General features: G+C 41.9%; 1 protein-coding gene and 1 long non-coding RNA gene across 10 annotated transcripts in view; one reads left to right on the top strand and one right to left on the bottom strand.

Moving 5' to 3' along the window:
* The window catches only part of ZNF385B (zinc finger protein 385B), a 298,102-nt gene that overhangs the window by 30,657 nt on the left and 246,638 nt on the right, over nt 1-20,807 (bottom strand). For all 9 annotated transcript variants that reach the window (XM_053269237.1, XM_053269243.1, XM_053269221.1 and 6 more), the window contains one exon: nt 9,240-9,402. In XM_053269237.1, coding sequence (XP_053125212.1) covers nt 9,240-9,402 — 163 coding nt within the window. The remainder of the gene's footprint in view (nt 1-9,239; nt 9,403-20,807) is intronic.
* On the top strand, nt 1,408-13,508 carry LOC128333627 (uncharacterized). Its single transcript, XR_008311001.1, has 3 exons — nt 1,408-1,450; nt 12,161-12,330; nt 13,231-13,508. It is a non-coding gene; the product is annotated as an uncharacterized LOC128333627 (long non-coding RNA).

The raw sequence follows: 20,807 nt of genomic DNA on the forward strand, positions 1-20,807 counted from the left end.
GAGCATCTCCTTCTCTGTTTGCTTTTGGGAAGACCATCAAGATGCACCTGTTTTCTCAGACTTTTAACTGAAGTTAATTTTAAATTTTAATTTGTTTTTAATCTTACAAGATTGTTTTTACTTTTTGTTCTGTGAAATGTTGACTGTTTTTACTCTGTTTTATATTTGTTGTGTTTTAAATTCTGTACAGCCCCTAGAGATGCACATATCAAGTGGTATTAAAATATGATAAATAAATAAAATAAATAATGGGAGGAGCTTACCTTGTAGAATAGCTACGTGATGGGCGTTCCCCCTCATTTTAAGGATTTAATGTTGAAAAGGAGGAACAGAACTCCTTTTTTGTGGCAGGTTATTCCCAGCAAGCTACACAACACCTAGACAATAACCCAGATGTTGTGTTGTGTCAGAACATTGTGGGGGAAATGCCAGTCATCAGCAGAAGTCGTGTTTTTGTTGTGGTGGTCATTTTCCCCACGATGCTATGAAATGACACAGTGAAGCTATTCACACGTGCGGGCAAAACCGGGCTGAACAGCCCGGTTTTGCCTGTGCATGTGTACCTCCGGGATCAGGCCTGATCCTGGTGGTGCCACGGCAGCAAACACACCTCTGGAGCCACTCTCCTAAATGAGTTTAGGAGCTTGTGCTCTCCAGACCCCATTTTTCTGATCCTCTGCCAGCCCTGGCTGCTTGCAGCCAGGGCTGCCAGACTGCAGGGCTCCCAGCCAGCTTCAGGGAGAGGAGGGGTGATCCCCATAATGCACTGCACACTTGCATAGTGCATGATGGGAGCTCCAGGGGGTGTGGAGTAACACAGGGCAACATGTCTTGGCACCCCAACCCTCTGAGCTACTGGCAGCAGCTGGTAATTGTCTGGGCGGGCGATCGGCCCACTGAAGAAGGAGCCCTCGGTTGTCTGCGGGGAGTTAAGCTTTTTAAGGCTCCCTTCCCACTAGCCATCTTGCCCTTTCTCACTGGTTGAGAAAGGGCTCGATGTCTAGGGCACTGTGGGGGGAAATTATCACTTCCAGAGGCAGCCACCAACAGATGTTCTGCTACTCCTTCCAGCTTTAAACGTTAAAAAAGAGAAATTAAAAAAAGCCTGCCACTGCTAGGGGTGTGCAAACAGGTTCAAAGTCAAACAGGCTCAATGCCAAATCTGTTTGATTTGATGGTTCGGTGCTGGACTCAGCGCCAGACCCAACACCCCCGGCTGTTCGGGGGTGTTCACGAATACAATTTTAAAAATTCTTTTAGTTACCCCCTCCTGGGGTCATTAGCATGGACATGGGGGGCCCTCCAGAGGCACCTCCCCCCCCACCAGCCTCTGAAATCCCCCCCCGGGTCATGACCCATGCAGAAGCCCATTAGGCATGTGTGGCGGCCTCCAAAATGGCTGCAGCAATGGGGGTGAGGCCTAGAATGGGCCAAAGAGCACTTGAAATGGGTGAGTAGGCAATTTCAGAGGCTGGGTGGGGGAAGCACCTCTGGAGGCCCTCCTGGGGCTGCGTTAGTGACCCCTGGAGGGGGTAACTAAATATTCGTGAACCCCCTCCCCCAAACTGAACCAGACAGGGGTTTTTGAAGGGGTGTGGGACCAAACCGGCTCAGTCTGGTTCGGGTCCAGTTTGGACTCAAATCGAACCAGGGCAGCCGGTTTTGTACACAACCCTAGCCACTGCTGCCAGAAAAGCACTCCCCCCCCATTAAAAAAACAAACAATTTATTGAATAGACAGAATGGTGTATGCGGCCTTGAATAGACAGAATGGGTACATTCAGTTAATTTGGGAACTTCTCCTATTCTATTTCATTTGTTATGAGTTAGACATGTTTTTCATTCACTTTAAAATGAATGCACACTCCTGCTTTGAGAGCAAGTGATTCCATGGGATGCATAAATATGTCCAAGTGAAGATCCATGTACAATGTCCCCTAAAATGGGACACAGTGGGTAGTTTGATCCTGAAAAGGAAAGGAGCTAAAAATGGTTTGGCACTGGCTAACTATACTGTATTTCCTGTTCTGAAGATTGCTTCAAATGTTTCAAGATGCCTATGCTGAAAGCAAAGTTAGTGTGCAACCTATGTGTCCATAATCATGTGAGACAATCACATCTGTGTCCATTGTGTTGCTGTACATGTGTTGGGAAGCTGGGAACACTCACCTTTGCCTCAGCTGGTGGGAAGAAACTACCACCCCGGCCAATGTGGAGCTCTGCTTTGATATTAAATGCAAAAGCAAAGCCCTTAGATCAAATTTCCTGACAGTACATACTTTCCCCCAAGAAATTAGCATGGGAGTTTCCTAGCAGGAGTATCCAAGGAGATAATTGCAACTCCAAAAACATTGTACAGTCCTAGGAACTGAACTGAGACGGGACTAAATGTTGAAATTCCACAGCTAAGCTCGAGTTGACACCAGTGGGAACAGATCATACACTGAGTGGCTCAAAGGGAGCAAAAGGCTCTACATTTATATTCCGAGATGCATCTCTAGACCTCTTTTATGTAGTTCAAAACATTTGCATTCATTTCCTTATCCTTTATATTACAAAGGCCAATAAAAAAAATGTGGGATTCAAATTTGTGACCCCTTCATTTGGAAGGATATTTGTTTTGATTTAGGAGGTGTGATCAAAGGATTCTCACTTCTATTTGATAAGTAAACAGATAGATTTCACTTGCACACTGTGTACACTGCTGGGGCAATCATCACTTGTAGTAGCTCACAAAGCTGAGTGTTTCAAATATTTAATTCAGCCTATTCTGTGCTGAGAGCCTGTTAAGTCACTTATTTTTTGTGCAGAATCTGTGTGCTGCACCACACTTATGAAACTTTCCCCCCTCTAACAATCACTGGGCTACCTCTATTTCTTCTTTTAAAAAGTCTTTGAAAATCTAAAGCTTTTCCAGTATGATCATTTGTGCCTAAGTTACTGAATCTTCTATTTCTTTCCGCTTTCATTCTCCATCATCCAGCACTGACATAACTTCATCTTATTTCCTCTTTTCCTCAGTTTCTTAGATAGTAATTTTATAGGCAGGGACTGTTGAAAATTTCATCTATCCAAAGCATATAGGACATATTAAATAAAAGCATATAGGGCATATTAAATAAAATTAAAATAATAAATGATGATGGTGATGGCAGTAATTTGCTAAACTATTTTATATACGATTGCCCTGCTAACTAGGCAAAAGAGGCACATTTTACTGTGGTGATTCTCTTTATTTAGCAGGGGGAGAGTAACTGGTCCTATTCACCCCCAGCACAGTACCTCCAGTGACTGTTGCTGGTGTCTATCTTATGTTTCTTTTAGATTGTGAGCCCTTTGGGGACAGGGTTCCATCTTATTTATTTATTATTTTTCTGTGTAAACCACCCTGAGCCATTTTTGGAAGGGCGGTATAGAAATTGAATTATTATTATTATTTCTTGTTTACACAGTCAGACAGGTGTTATTGACTGGTTTGTTTTATCCAGACATTGAGTCCTTCCCAAGGACCTGGGATGCCAGAATTTTATTGTCAATTGTTATAGATATTGTCGCAGAATATAGGCTGTTCCCAGTAAAGCTGCTTTTTGTAATTGGCTGATGGTGATTTCTGTGGCCCCTATGGTGTTGAGGTGTTCTTCAAGGTCTTTTGGAACTGCACCCAGGGCGCCAATGACCACTGGGATTATTTTGGTCTTTTTCTGCCACAGCCTTTCAATTTCAATTTGTAGATCTTTGTATTTGGTGATTTTTTCTATTTCTTTTTCTTCTGTTCTGCTATCCCCTGGTATTGCTATGTCGATTATTTTGACTTGTTTTTCTTTCTTCTCGACTACAGTTCTATCTGGTGTATTGTGTGGCAGATGTTTGTCTGTTTGTAGTCGGATTATTATTATTATTATTATTATTATTATTATTATTATTATTATTATTATTTCAAATGCTCTAATGCATTAAGAGGGGTAATATTATCTTATATCAACTTCTGGAAATTTATTCACAACTTCCAGCCACTTTTATTGAACAGTTCTTTAAATTAAAAAGTTGATTATTCTCATGATGATATGCCATGCCATTTTTTAATATCTTGGTTCCATTTATTGAAAAATGTCCACTTTATGAACCTTTGCTTTATTTCAAAGTTACATTTTTGAGATGCCTACCTAATCCAATCACAGTTGAGTTTGTTTTCCCAAAGCATGTGTGATGTCAGAACTTAAGTGCTAAGTTTACACTGGGAAATTCAAGCTGAAATCCCCAGAAACTGCTTGTGCTGGAGATGAGAGTCTTAGATTCTGTGGGTAGTTACTAGGCCTGTGCAAATTTGGATTCAAAAATTCAGATTTTATCTGAAATTGCCCAAGATTGGTAAAAATTGGTAAAACTCGAATCCATTTTTTTTAAAAATCAGATTGATAAAGTTGGAATTCCAAAATATCAAAATTAATTTTGAAAATACTTCAGAATTTCAAAATTAAAGCTGATATTTATCTTTTTTAAAGTGCTAAGCTAATGGGCAATAGGAATATGTTCTATTTTATACAATCGCTACTTGATATTATTCAAAACCTGTTCTGTTACACACTGTGGAACTAATGTAGTTTCCATGGGCTACCGTATAAGGGACTTTGATTTTTTCAGACTATGCATGAGATTTACAAGAGGTTATTGGTCTATGGAGAAAGACAAGGGCAAATCCTCTCACTAGGTTTAGTGATCAATGTTACCAAGAAGCACACTTTGTATTCTAAAGAAAATACCAGTTGACTTTTACACATTGTCATGAATATCTGTGGAAGTGTCAGAGATTATCGGTGGCAGGGTTGAATCAACACCTGCCAGGGAATTTCCGGACACTATTTATGCAGAAAACATCACATGCGCCAACCATCCTCATTATACTGACCCATTGTCTTCTGCACCAATCAAGCGGAAGAGATACGTGCATGAAAGGCATGCATTCTGCATACGTGTCCCATCTAGGCAAGGTTCTCTGCATACAAAAAGCATATGCAAAGACAAAACATACAAAAAGCCACACATGTGATTCTGGGCCCAGGACCAGTGTTTCCAGTGCTTGTGATATACTGTATCCTGTGTGTTTGGATCCCAGCATTAGATCCCATTACTGGCCCTAACAGCTTAAATCACTTTGCCAGCTGTAGGAAGACTTCAGTTCTATACATATTTTCCTGATATATCAGGAGGAAGGGAAGGATTGGGGCAGCTAGGCACTTGAAGAGAAGTGCACACAGCAACATTTGAGCAGCCCACTGCTGTATATCCATGTCTGCTGGATCAGACTCTGAGCTCGTAGATTATCTCTCTGATCCCTGTATCAAGCATGCAGTTATCTTTAGGTAGCTAGATATCTGTCCGGCGGGGGGCCCCCACCAGCCTTACCGGCTCCGACATTCCCTTGGCAGCCAAGGCCAGAGAGACCCCAGGCAGGGCAGGCGGCCAGGCATAGCAGCCCACACAAACAGCCAGCCGAGACTCTGCAAGACCAAGGAACCGGGCTGGGGGGCCGGAGGAAGGGCAGGGGAGAGTGAGGGAGGAGGCAGTTGTAGACAGGGATTTAAGGCAGGCTCAGCCAGTGATGAGAGGCAGTTGGAGCAGCGTGCGAGTGGTGGAGGCCTCCAGAGAGAGGCTGCCACAGTGACCCTGAGGAGCCTGGAGGAGGAGGAGGAGGATGAACCAAACCCCCTCCCCTGAGAAACTCTGAGGCCCTGCCTGGGGGAGGTGAGAGGGAGAAGTAAAACAAGAGAACAGCCCTGGAGAGACCAGGGTCGTGACAATATCTATCTGCATGGTGTTGAGGTAGACAACTCACTGTTGTAGGTTAAGCAAAAATTTACCATGGGATTATTGCAATTTTGGAGTGAATTCTTGGCTCGATCTATTTCTGCATACCTGAGTTGACTATGTGATTTTTAAATGGGTCACTTATGCCTAGGTGAAACAGAGGAAAGGCAAGAACCTCTAGTTATCTGAGGGCTCTATTTTTCAACTTCAGCTGCTTGGGCTGGAGATAAGAGTCTTAGATTCTGTGAGTAGCTACTAGGCCTGTGCAAATTCGGATTCAAAAATTCAGATTTTATCTGAAATTTTATCTGAAATATTTTTCAACTTCACTTTGATAAAATTATGTGCTCATGCAAACAGATATGATTGACGGCCATTCAAATAGTCTCAATCTCAATACATCTGACGATATTAATGAGCTCATAAAGTAGAAATAATGGACAACCTATGGCTCACAGACAACATAACAGAATGTGTCTGGTGCCATTTAGAAGCAAGAGCGTTACTCATCTGGTTATACCTACAGGGCTAGCAAAAGGCCTACACATAGTAATACACATATCTCACTTCCCATTTCCACGTGAAAGCCATAATTTGGATGGTGAGCCTTAACAGAGATGATCCATACCTTACTTCCATATGTCTATCACATTTGCCTGTAGTTTGCCACCACCCAAATGGCAACATTCAGCTAGACAAAGGAAGTACCAATCAAACCGCATAGGAAACATGATACCTTTCCATTTTCATACATAAGAGCTATGCAAAGCCAGCTTCTATTATATGAAAACATGCATTCAGTCTTTGGTGGCAACACTGAAAATGTAAAATGAGCAATCAGCACCACAAGGTCTATGAGAATTCTGCTACTTTAAATCCTTTGTTCTTTTGAAACAAATTCTACAGAGGAGTGAGAGATGCCTTAGCTTTTTAGTTTTTATGTGGTGTGTGCGTGTGTGTGAGAGAGCGAGAGAGAGAGAAAGAAAGAAAGAGAGAGAGAGGGAGAGAGAGAGAGAATGCAAGTTCCTGGATTAAACTGTAAAATACACACTGGCTGACATGCCCTGCAGTATAACATGAGTGGTTCAGAACTGGCCATGCCACTGAGGGACTTTAACACACAAGCCACAGTGCTGCACAAGAGGGCTGCTCCAGTATGACTCACCCAGGTTGCATTATTCCCAATGCAAGTAGTGCATGACCTGCAATTAGGGGTGTGCAATTCGGATTTTCGGTGATTCGGTTTGGGACCTGAACTGAATCACCCCTGTTCTGTTTTGTGCCCGAATATGGGCCACCCGAATCACCCTTGATTCGGTTCGGATTTGGATTTAATCCGAATCCGAAGCAATTTGGGGGGGAGGGCCCAGGGGCAAAATTTTGGGGTGGGGTGGTAGTGCCCAATGGGTGGAAGCTACCACCCCAATTTCAGGGGGATTGGGCAAAGGGCTGATTTTTGGGGAATTTTTGAAGTTTTAGTGACTTTGGGGCAGTTCGGGGGCATAGCATGGGATCTGGGCAAAAAGAGTGGGGTGGGGTGGTAGTGCCTAATGGGTGCAGGCTACCACCCCAATTTCAGGGGGATTGGGCAAAGGGCTGGTTTTTGGGGAATTTCTGAAGTTTTCATGCCTTTGGGGCAGATTGGGGCAGAAATTGGGGCCTGGGGCAGAATAGTGGGGTGGGGTGCAAGTGCCTAATGGGTGGAGGCTACCACCCATCCCCAATTTCAGGGGGATTGGGCAGAGGGCTGATTTTTTGGGAATTTTTGAAGTTTGGGTGTCTTTGGGGCAGATTGGGGGCAGAAAGCAGATCTGCCCCCAAAGAGTGGGGTGGGCTGGTAGATAGTGTCTTATGGGTGGAGGCTACCACCCGTCCTCAATTTCAGAGTGATTGGGCAGAGGGCTGGATTTTGGTGAATTTCTGAGGTTTTTCTTCATAAGGTGCAGTGTGCTAGATTGATATTCATAGTAAATGAGAGTGTGAAAAAGTGAAAGTGGGGTCATGAGAGTTCTTTAATTGAAAAAAATCTCATTTGCTATCATTGAATGAGAATTCACACCTCAGAAAATAAGGGAATAACATCCCTTCAGAAAAACTTCTGAGGTGTGAATTCTCATTCAATGATAGCAAATGAGATTTTTTTCAATTAAAGAACTCTCATGACCCCACTTTCACTTTTTCACACTCTCATTTACTATGAATATCAATCTAGCACACTGCACCTTATGAAGAAAAACCTCAGAAATTCACCAAAATCCAGCCCTCTGCCCAATCACTCTGAAATTGGGGACGGATGGTAGCCTCCACCCATAAGACACTATCTACCAGCCCACCCCACTCTTTGGGGGCAGATCCGCTTTCTGCCCCTAATCTGCCCCAAAGACACCAAAACTTCAAAAATTCCCAAAAAATCAGCCCTCTGCCCAATCCCCCTGAAATTGGGGTGGTAGCCTCCTCCCATTAGGCACTTGCACCCCACCCCACCCTTTTGGGGCAGATACACTTTCTGCCCCCAAACTGCCCCATAGACAAAAAAACTCCCAAAATTCCCAAAAAATCAGCCCTCTGCCCAATCCCCCTGAAATTGGGGTGGTAGCCTGCACCCATTAGGCACTTGCACCCCACCCCACCCTTTTGGGGCAGATACACTTTCTGCCCCCAAACTGCCCCATAGACAAAAAAAGTTCAAAAATTCCCAAAAAATCAGCCCTTTGTCCAATCCCTCTGAAATTGGGGTGGTAGCCTCCACCCATTAGGCACTACCACCCCACCCCACTATTCTGCCCCAGGCCCCACTTTCTGCCCCAAAGACATGAAAACTTCAGAAATTTCCCCAAAATCAGCCCTTTGCCCTATCCCCCTGAAATTGGGGTGGTAGCCTGCACCCATTAGGCACTACCACACCACACCACTCTTTTTGCCCAGATCCCATTCTATGCCCCCAAACTGCCCCAAAGTCACTAAAAATTCAAAAAATTCCCCCAAATCGGTCATGAGCCGAATCACCCGAATTTTTTGGCCCCGAAATTCGGGTGATTTGGCTCGGCCCCGAAAAATATCGGAGGACATCGAGGGTGATTCGGTTCGGCCCCAAATCACCCGAAATTGCTCATTTTGGGCACTGATCGATCTGTGCCTGAAATTTTTTGCACATCCCTACCTGCAATGGCACATGGGTGAGTTGTAACAACCCTCTTGCGTGGCACCATGGGTGTGTGTGTGAGAGAGTGCCGCAGCAGGACAATTGGTTCTGAACCACCCACATTATGCTGTGGGGCCTGTCAGCCACTGCATCTTTCAGTGTTGACTGCTGAAGGATACATCTATCTTTCACTATGAAGTATTCATATACACTATAATGGACAGGTAGCATGCAGTCTGGATCTCATGCAAAACAAGAAGCAAAGAATGTATAGAATGAAAATTTCATTGACCTGATTTGTCAGAGGTGGTGGCTGGGACTGGCGTAGCAGAGCAGCTCGTATTAACCTTTGCGCTGTCCTTGGAAGCACCAACTTTGGGTCTATTTTTCGTTGCCTCTAGTGCTTTGACCTTCTTGGCATGTTTACTTCCTTTGTAGTGGGCCTCAGCCTGGGTCTACAAAGGAGAACAAATCAGGCTCATACTCTGTACTTCATATCACACAGAGGATGATAATGTAGGGGGAAAAATAAAGTTATACTACTTTCAATAATAGGCACCACATTCCTTGGCCTGACAAGATTTAGTAGCACTTTATTAATGATCTTGCTTTTATGTATTCAGGAGATAAATATTGGACTTTAACAGATATTTTTAATACAGAACATATATTTTTATGGCTTGAAATAAGAGAATCACCCTCCTGACTAATTTCTTCACAGAACTCTACTTAGAGTTTAAGCCAGTTGCTTAAAGATAAATATACCTGATTTAGAAAGTGTATATTAATTTAACCTGAAAGGGCTCGATTCCATGAAGAAAGGGCTCGATTCCACACCAAAGCCCGCTAAAATCCATAGGTTAACCCTGCATAAGATTTCAGCCTATTTATTTTTCCTAATCTTTATTGATTATGCTTAGAAACACGTAATTATGCATTCACTAGTACAAGGTAGTCTGTGTCTTCGGCTTTTCCTAGAACAGGACAGTATAACTTGTGGCCTATTAAGCTGAATTCAGTCCAACAGCCATGTGTTGTAGCCTGCTGGGTACTGACACATTCCTCCCTCCACAAACAATGTTTTTGCAATCCCAGGCAGGCAGCAAAAACAGGAGGCTTATTAGTCTCTGGTGGATCACTACATATGGCTTGTCAGGTGCATTCAGCTTGGTAGGTTATAAATTTTGCAGGCTTATACAAGCACAACACTGCAAATGTTGGCATCATTAGACTTGCTATTATTGTATCAGGCTTTATTAGTACAAGCCCTATGATCCAGCCATTTCTCATGGACCTGGAAGCTGTGATGGACAGACTGAGCTACTCCTGCTAGCAAGTTTTATTACATTCATTTTAATGTTGGAAATAAATCTACATATGCATTTCCCCCGATAAGATGCCCATGAAGCTTAGGTTCAAGGTGCACTATTGGATCAAATAATTAATGAGAAAAATGTAGGTATTTGCTTCACATCTTTGCAAATGAAAATATAAACTGTTTATCAGCTTTAACAAAATTTTAAAACTTATTCAAAACTCTTATTCTTCAAAAGTACTGGAAAACACTAGACAATTTTTTAAAATTTTTGAATCCTAACAGAGGTAAACATTAAAAGATCAAATCATTCATAATACTAAGGTTACAATCCTAAACATGCTTACTGGGGAGTAAACGTCATTAAATAAAATTGGATGTATTTCCAAGTAAACATGCATAGGATTGCACTCTTTGTTTCTTCCATAAATATTTTTTTAAACTGAGGGAAGAGATCAAAAGAATTGCATAATTTATATTTAAACCTGACAATTTAAATTGTTGAAATTTAAATTTATTCAGCAATGGTTTTAAATAATTGAACATGAGTATGCCTGTGCCTTTATTGAAGTGTGCATATTAACTATTTAAGTTAATATATATGTAATTCAAACTAACACACAGGACATGCCATTCCTAAATACATTAATTGGGAATAAGTCCCACTGAGTTCAACAGAACTGGTTCCCACCCCCAGCATATTAACAGCTAGAACATATGAGAAAGCATGCTTCTCATAAGTGACACAGAGAGATGGCCACATCTTGGTGTCTTACATATAGAAATACAATGCAAGAGACATTTATATATCATGCGGTGTGTTCCTTAGATCACATTGCTAACATTGATTAGAAGCATTGCCTTTTGCTCAAGGTGTTAAAGTTAAAGCAAGCCATCAAACTAAGTGCACAAACTTTTCTCAACACCTCTGTTGGGTTCCAAATCCCTGGGGTATTGTTAAAGCTTTGTTGCTATAGAAAGGACAAGTGTATTAGTCTCAATGTAGCTGGTGCCATTGAACAGTCACCTTGGGAGAGCATGTAATAACAGAGCCTCGTCACTGGGGTGTAAGTGAACAGGAGGAACAGATGGCATGAAAAGAAAACACACATACATCTGTGTTGAGTAACAGTCCTCATGGCACATGCTTGCACCACTGAAATCACTGCAGGTAAAACAGCCATTAAGGTTCAGCAGTCAGGCTAAGGAGAATATAATATAAGCACAAACTTTTCCTCCTCTAAAAGGAAGAAATCAGATTGTATTTCTATATGCCCATATTTTTCTGTACAAAACTGTACAGAAATTACCAATAAAAGGTTACAATTTTTTTTAAAGACCCACAAAACATCTAACTACTGTTATTGAAATATTGGCTACAATAATTACTGTAGAGCTACTAATAATGACTTATAGTAAACTTATAACATGACTCTTCAAAACCTTTTCAGAATTACAATATTATCAAGTACCATACAAACAGTTAGGGAAATTAATTAAGTAACTGGCAGCCCAATCCTAAACACATTTACTTGGAAGTAAGTCCCACTGAATACAACAGGATTTCCTTCCTAGTAAGCTTAGGACTGTAAGGTTAATGAAATAATCACCACTTTACATGTACAGTACTTAAAGGGACACTAATCAACTTAGAGCAAAACAAATCATTTCCAAAATATTCACTTTCAAATCGATCCTCCGTCAATTTGTATTACATTACATTTTTGTATTATATTACAAAAATGTTGATGGAGGTTTTGTGCTCCCAACTTCTTCAGTCTATTTACCATGGAGCTTCTGGAAGTGAACTGTACTAATAAACACAGGCTCAGTTATTTTCTGTTCTCTTGTCACCCCATTGCTCTCAGTGCTGTTATCTAATGCCTATTTGCTTTTAGATCTGTAACTGCTGCAGACTAGCAACACCACAGGCTCTGTGATCACAACAGGTAATCCAACTGTAAGTGTCATCAAAGGTATAAACTGTCTGTGAAAAAAGAATACCAGATGGGCTTCCTCAGAAGTTACTTCATCCCCAGAATTCTGCTGGGGGAAAGATCAGGTGCAGGTAACAGACTTTCCCCTATCTCTCTTCTCTTTTCTATGGCTTATCTTTCACAGGGTAAGGAATAACCCACATTAAAATATATGTGGATTTTCTTGGTTCAGTCAATACCTGCAATGAAGGATTTGAGGAATTGGGGGATGGAGAACTTGGGCCAGAGTCCCATCTCCTATACTTACCCTCTAACATATGGAGACTAGGAAAGGCCATTCACACAATCAAAAACTGTATTCCACCTGGGTTTTGGGAGTTGAGTGCGCTCCCAGTTTTTGGTTGTGTGGAAGCAAGGAAAGAGGAAAGCCTTTGTAGAAGTGATTGGGCAGAAGCAAGGTTGGAGGAAAACCTAGATAGCTTTTCCTCCTAACGTGCTTCCACACAATCACTTCTACCCAGGTTTTCCTCTTACCTTGCTTCCACACAACCAAAACTTGGGAGCACACAGGTCCCAAACCTGGGTAGAACAAACGTTTTGATTGTGTGAATGATCTCAATACCTGCATGGTCAAGTAACAATTGGGTTTTAGTTTCTTCATAAAGACCTCAGCCTAGCATCCATGGGGGACAGGAGGTGGGGGTGGATACCCATACCTGAATCTGCCTTTTGGCTACTAAGTGGCAGCACCCCAAACATATCTTACATACCTGCATAACATTTATATTATTTATTACATTTTTATTCTGCCCTTCCTCCAGTGAGCTCAGGGTAGCACACTTGGTTACCACCCCCAGGAATTCCAGACGCTGAAGTAGTGTCTGAAGACAAGTCCCTGTGAACACTGAGGTTCCCTGGATTCAGTCACCTATGACTTGTCATGGTTACTGGCAAGCTTTTAGGTGAATATTTAATTTCAAATAGACAGTGTCCCTTTAAATATGTTGACTGTAACTATGTTCATTGCACAGCTTGCACTGTTGAAGAGGCCCAAGGCAAAAAAAAAGAAAAAAAGAGCTACAACAGGAGAGACAGAGGCGCACCCAAGAGAAAGGCTTACTCAACTTGGACATTGCCTAATAAGCCTTTCTGCTGATATTGGCAATGGGGATGCCTGCAATATCAGTGATAACCTACTACTGTCTTTGATTCACTTCATTCATTCCTCATCTACTGTACATGAAACCTGTTGAAAACAAACAAGTCCAAAAAGATGTAAAACTAGTTATCAACTCATTCACAAATATATTAAAGCACTTAATTGATTCTACTGGACTTAATTGTGATACTTCAATGATTTTTTGTGAAAAGGAAAACACATCAGACAAATCTGAAAAGCTGTATGCCTGACAATTGTATTAATTGAGTGATAGGTGGCAGAACATGTTGTGTTTTGTTTTTTCTGCAACAAAATATTTAAAGTCTATGTTTTTAAGCAAACTCACAATTAAGACGATTTCATAAAGGTATTGCAGAACAAACTTGAACTATCACATATATTATTATATTTTAATTGGAAAATATATGGCACAACATACAGAGTGCTGCTTCTCACCCATGATGGTTCCATCTCCTTATCCTAGATGATACTCCAGAGTTGTGTGAGCAACTGCTGACTTCTTGTCCATCCTCAGCTTTTTACCACAGCGGATGGCATTGTGGGAAGGAGTAGTAAGCAGTAGTTTGTCTATATATACATGTATGCGGCCCAGAAATCAAACTCTCCAGCTTGTGTTGGTGTCTGTAAGCATTGATCTTTGTTATTTTCTAAGATTCCAGACACGGGGGCAGAGCACCACACAACTCCCTTCCTTTGATTTGACAGACAGAACTCACAAAAAAGCAGCCATAAAGCCACTCCATGCCTAATTAATTTTTTTAGGAAAAACTTAACCCAACAACTCCAATAGGTTTATGGAGGTACCAATGCAAACCCAGAGCTTGCTGGAAGAAGTGGCTACTCTTGTTCATTTTGTTAAATGAATGCCATGGGAGGCTTTGGATGTGCAAGCCTCCATATGTGTGTGTGGGAACTCTGCCTGGCTCATAATCTGTCTTCAGAATAAAGTACTCTAGCTCAACTATAAGCAAGCAAATACACATTTAAGTATGAATCTTTTATATTTGGAGTGTATGTTTTCGACTGCAATGTAAGTATTTAACTAACTCAAAATCCTGTTGTCAGTTTGTGTAACATGTATTTTAGTGTAAGACTTTGTCTAAGCAGGAAATTCAAAGCAAAATAAAATAGTCCGCGGATACCTTTCAGCAAGACATAATAGAGTTGGTAAGGTCAAACACAGATGCAACACGTTCTCCTAAATTATATCCTACTTAGCAATTTGATGTAGGATTTTGTACGGAGTATAAGGGAAATGACTGTATGAATCGTCTGAGAATCTAAGCCGAAACATATGATTTTCGGATGCTTTTATTGGTTCAAGGAAGGCATGAACCATTATTTTCTGCTTTATGTACAAATTTCTTTCTTAGCACTGGATTGTTGAAAATTATACCACTTATAACAAAAGCTTAGGAGTTTAAAATATTTTAATCTGGATGTATTATACATAAAGTGATGGAAACTTTAATAGAAGTTTTTTTATTACCTGATCTTGACAAAAATATGTATCCTTTTTACCATATTGGCCTGTACCAACAATGATGCCAGATGGTAGGAGAATAAATGCAAGGCATATAATTGATTTGTAAGGCGATGTAATAGTAAACTGAAAATTAGCAGTATTCCCATTTCACTTAAAGATTATCCTGCACAGCAGCTGAATTAGGAACAGGTATTAAGACAATTCAAAATATTCTGTTTGCTTTATTGTCACCATGCTCGACAGCATGACCATGGTACCAGAAACAATAGAAATAAGCGCTGTGATTCCAAAAAAAGGGGACAGGTGTAGAGAAACAATCTTTGACCTGGAGGCTATTCCCACAACCAGGAGAAACTGGGCTAAGGGAGCCTAGCCCAGTTTCTCCTGGTCGTGTGCTTCAACGAGAGCCACACAGCTTCCGAGAGCAAACCGCCCTAAGTGCCTCTCCCCTTAAAAGAGATTAGCAGAGCGTGTGCTCTGCTAACTACATTTTTTCTATCACGAGTCATCACGGTGTGGCTCCGTGCCATGGTGGCTCAAGAATGACCTTCCATTAGCTGCCAATGTGTGCAGCTGGGGTGGGGGGTGAGCGGTGGTCCTTGCAAACTGCGAGGTGCTCCAGCGCATCTGTGCCTCGCAGTTTGCAAGGAACCGTTGGGCCAGACAAGTAGGAGATAGAGATAGCAATACTAGAGATAGCTAGAGACTAGAGATCGCTATTAGCTAAGAGTATATATGCAAACCTTTGCTCCTGAGTATTTTCAACAATAGCATTCAAAATTATTATAATTAGCAGGATTGTTCTAAGTATCTAAAGTTTGTAGGATTAAAATTCAAAGCTTGGTTGTGTTATAACAAGACAAATTCAGATGTCTGAGATAGTTTTTATCCTTTATCATGCAAGCAAGACAGGCAGCTTTGTGTTAGTTTGCCTATACCATAAAAAGAGGGGGAACACCTGGATGCAGGACCTGCCAGTACAAGACTCTGTGAATGCTCAGTCAGTAGGGTACTGTTCAGCTGCTAATAATGCATATATCTTGCATATCTCTCATGTGCCTAGGGCTTATCCTCAGCATTGTTGCCACATCCGCTTTTGGCCAGAGAGCCCCCAAACCCATGGAGCAGGGGGCTGTGCTTGCCATTGAACTAAAAACAATAATTAAAGTACTTTAAAGAGGACACAAAAGGATAGTAATAAATCCAATGTTTGAGGAGCAGCCTAAAGTCATGCATAAGCCTTAAAGTCATGAATAAGCACAAAGTAACCACAGTGGGAGAGGCTGTTAATGTTAGTCACTCTCATTCCTTACGGCAGTTCCATCTTCAGCAGATAAAACTGCCTTAAACCCAGTCAGACCATTGGTCCATCTGCCTACTAATGTCTGCACTGGCTAGCTGTAGTCCTTCCATTTTCTAGGCAGCAGTATTTCTCAGCCATACCTGGAGAGACCAGGGACTGAACTCTGGACCGTCTGCATGCAAAGCATGTGTTCTATCAATTGGCTACAGGAGATTTCCCTATCTCTCTTAAATGAGGGGAAATGAGCATCTCCCCATATCAATTTACATAGTTCTTGTTACAACACAAATGTAAGAAGAGACAATTTCATGATATTCATTGTCTATCCCCTGTAGTAATAAGTGCTCTCACTGTCTGAATCTGTTCAAGGATTGGCCTATGTCTGGAGCCTATAGGGGGAAAAAACCCTATAAGGTTTTTTTTTAACTCCAGTATGCTGCTTGAGTACAAAAACATGCACATTACATCAGATGTAAAATGCACATACCTGAATTGGATCCTTACTTTGCATGGGTTTAAATAAATAAATAAATACATACATACACACACACACACACACACACACACACACACACACACACACACGTGTATTAAATTGCTCAGAGCTTTGAGCAACAAACTCTGACATGTATATTGAAAATTATAGGAGCATTGAAAAATACAATTTGCATTAATGTTTGAACATAAAAATTTCAACTGAAAATTTACAAGCCTTGGAGAATGTCTGTGAGGGATGTTAAAGACAGATAAATACTTGTCACATTTTACTGTAAGTAAAATGCCATCTTCTACTATATTGTAGATGTAGACAGCTATTCTAAGCAGCTAAGACAGCTATTCGTATGCAAACTGTCAATTGATTCCAGTGGGAATTATGTTTAAGAACTGCAGGGATGGAAGGAGTTCTACTGAAAACAATAGCTAGGAAAACTGGTTCCACGATAGATGCTAATACGGTTACAAACACACCCATCTCTAACATTGTTCAAGCAAGATCCTTGCACAGTTCCCCCAAACTCTGTGGGTGTGGATGCTTGTGGTGTATGCATGTGTACACGCACACACAGAAAGAACTTGCAGTGATCTACGATGTCTTTAGTCTGTCATGCCATGCATTCTGGTAGCATCAGTGCAAAACTTGCACAGGACTAGCCACGAAAAGAAAGTGGGGGAAACTGGCAGTAGAGAGGTATGGCACTGAATATCATAATGAAATTCTAGCCTCACCTAGTTGTTTTTGAAAACAGGTAAACAATGTGAGAATGCACAGAATATGAAACACCTACCTACATGGCCAGCCCAACCATAGAGGTAGACTAGGGGAACCTGTTGAGGCTCCAAAATTTCTGCTTCAGCTATGTAGATACCTTGGAAAGAGAACTGCAGCCTTCATTTGCACTGGGGCAGGGCAGATTAGCAACTTGTTGGGTGAGCTGATATCCCCTGTATTCTGAGGGGCAGGATTAAGACCTTGTTTAATCTCCTATGGCTGCCTTCATCAGAGACTGAGGGCAGCCATGGCCAGTGGCAAGTCCGGTTGCTGCAAAATGCCAGTTCATGGCAAGTGTGTGCTCCTGGCATGAGCTAGTTTGCACTAACCAAACTTGCTGCTGGTCATGTGAAACCGCCCAGATCTGGAAAGGGAGGGACAGGAAGAAACGAGAGGCATTAAATATGAAAATAAGAAAATGGTACACCAGTCCATTCTTGATCTTTTAATGGGGTCTTGTTGCAGGCAGGAATCTCTCTCAGCCCTATCTTGGAGATGCCAGGGAAGGAACTTGGCACCTAGATGGTCTTCCCAGAGGGGCTCCATCCTTTAAGGGCAATATCTTACAGTGCTTATACTTTTAGTTTCCCTTTCATATGCAACCAGGGTAGACCCTGCTTAGCTAAGGGGATGTCATGCTTGCTACCACAAGACCAGCTCTCTTCCCTGGCATGTGGTAAAACCCAAAAGGAGGGGCAGCAATTTAAGTTGCCTAGCCCTGCTGGTACTATATCGGGCAGCAGCGATATGGGAAGATGCTGAAAGGCATCATCTCACACTGTGTGGGAGGAGGCAATCTAAACCCCTCCTGTATTCTACCAAAGAAACCACAGGGCTCTGTGGGTGCCAGGAATCAAAATCAACTTGACGGCACACTTTACCCTTTAGTAGCAAAAAACCTTGAGCCATTCCTGTCTGCATAATGTGACTCAGAACAATGTGGGACACCAAATTTGTCTTTTCCTGGTTCAGAAATTGAGATTTCCCCTTCCCACCCCCACGACCTCATTATTTGCCTTGTATATTTTCTTTTTAGTGAATCATAAAATGCAACATTTTAAATATCTGATTTGCAGCTTGAACTGATGTGGAAACGAACAGTGCAGAAAAGCCCCGGCATGCCTCTAGTCCTGCACAGTGACACATTGTACAGAGTGGGATTCTGTTCCCACCCATTCAAAATTTGGAATCTTTTTAATCTAAGTGTTCTATGTATAGAGCTTGGCACTTGCTTTTCTGTTAGTCTGGATAATGACATGCAAATTAGCCAATTCCTACCCATCGCTCTTCAAATATGTACTCCATAAAATATCTGGTCATTATCCCTTTGATTAATCTGGCCTTTTAGCTCCACTCAAAAGTTGTGGGAAAGTAGGGATGTGCTAAACATTTCGGGTACAGAACTATCTGTACCTGAATCTATCTGTTTCGGGCAATTTGTGCACAAAACAAATCACCCATCTAAAAGTCCCGAAAGATTCAGCTCCAAAACAAATTGCCCGGATTTCAGAGCTGAAGGTTTTGTTGTTTCGGACCTCCATTTTATGGTGATTTCCGTGTAGTCTCCATTTTGTATTTGATGTCTATTTGAATTTCCTGCTCTTCCAAGCTTCAGATCAGTGAACGAAAGCATGGGCTGATCCGCTGACGATTCCCTCCTGGTTCCAAATTGGCTCTTTTGGCTCTTGCCACTCCTGACTGACCCCACATTGGCCAGGGGAAGGGGCAAGGATGGTGGTGGGGTGTTCAAGGAGGGATTTTCAATTAGATTTAAAGAGATTTTAAACCCAATTTCTTTGAAATTTGGGTGGTACTCCCACCCATTGGGCACTACCAACACCCCACCCTTTTGGCCCCAGGACACTTTTTTTTGATCCAAATCAATTTGGATTTGGAAAATTCGGGTACAAATCGAATCTGGGGTGATTCGGGCGGGTCAGATTCGGACCCAAAACAAATTGAGGGTGCTTTGATTCGGGTACAAATTGAAACGAAAAAATCGATTCATGCACATCCCTATGGGAAAGTTGTTGTTGTTTTTCAAAGGCATGAAAGCATTATGATATGGGGGAAGTAGTCTATTCTCAAATCCATAAATATTTTAGATTTGAATTTTAATGAACAGTCATTACTTCTGTTGAAACTGTTGCATATAGAGAAATACAAACTTCCTAGCTATAAAACTTTATTTTAGATCCAAGGTTGGCATAAATTGAGAAAGAATGTGGTGATTCACCCATTACATAATCCAGTGATGGGATCATTGCAGAAAACAATCACTTAGAACTTGGATAGTTCTAGAAACGAAATGTACAAATGTGTTTAACACAAAGAGGTTGTGCACATGAGCTGCCCTACCCAGGTTAGGGAAGCCCTACGTGGGTAGGGCTGCTCATTTGCAGTGCCGGGATCAAGGCCAATCCTGGCGCTGCCTCCCCCGTAAGCCCAGGTTTTGTACCTGGGCTTTTACCTGAGTTAAAGGGACCAAGCACACCCTTTACCCCAAGTATAGTGTGGTGTGTATGCTCGGGCTGCACACAGCCCAAGCATACACAGTCAGGCGCTCTAGGTGTGAAGTATGGGCACGGTGCATTGGGGGGATTCCTGGAGGCCGGGAAAATGAGTCCCAGCATCCAGAGATCTGTGCTGCTCCATGCAGCAATGAACATGTCGGTGTGTGGGGGTGCGCTGAAGGGAACATCAGTGATTGGGAAAAATCCCTTCCTTACCCCCGTCCCCACCCTCTCTCCCCACAGTGGTAATGATCGTAATGATCAATCTGCAAATGCCAGAGTGAAATTTAGGAAATATTAATCTAGTCTCACCTATAGATTCTCTAGACCTGCAGTAGCTGAATTTGGGCCTGTTCTGGTGTTTCACACAGAGCCCAAATGTCTGTGTTTTGGAAGACATTTAATTTATCTAGAACAGGGGTTCCTAACCTTCTGGCACATGGGAGCCGCATTAGAGTGCCCAATGCCTGGAGAGGGCCACATCCTAAATCAAAATGTAACAAAATCATTAACCTACCAAGAACAAAAGTAAACATTCAGAGGTCAATGAAGAAACGTTAACTTGAACGTAATCCATTTTGGAGCAATATTTTACTGTGGAATCCTTTTATCTAGCTACACATGCTTACCTAGTCAGTGTGATTTTTGTGGCTGTTTTCTGTTAGCCAAGGCATTAATGTCCAAGTCAAGGTTTGTGACAGACACCCTTAAAATGTCATGTAAATGTTCATGATCCCTGCCTCCCTATCCAATACAGTTCTCAGGAGTATTGGACCATATGCACAGGCTAGGAAGAATTTTTTAAACATGGATTATGAATCTGACCTACCATATGGCAGAGTTGCCATCCGCAGTA

The sequence above is a fragment of the Hemicordylus capensis genome, chromosome 1, assembly GCF_027244095.1.
Source record: "Hemicordylus capensis ecotype Gifberg chromosome 1, rHemCap1.1.pri, whole genome shotgun sequence".
Lineage (NCBI taxonomy): Eukaryota > Metazoa > Chordata > Lepidosauria > Squamata > Cordylidae > Hemicordylus > Hemicordylus capensis.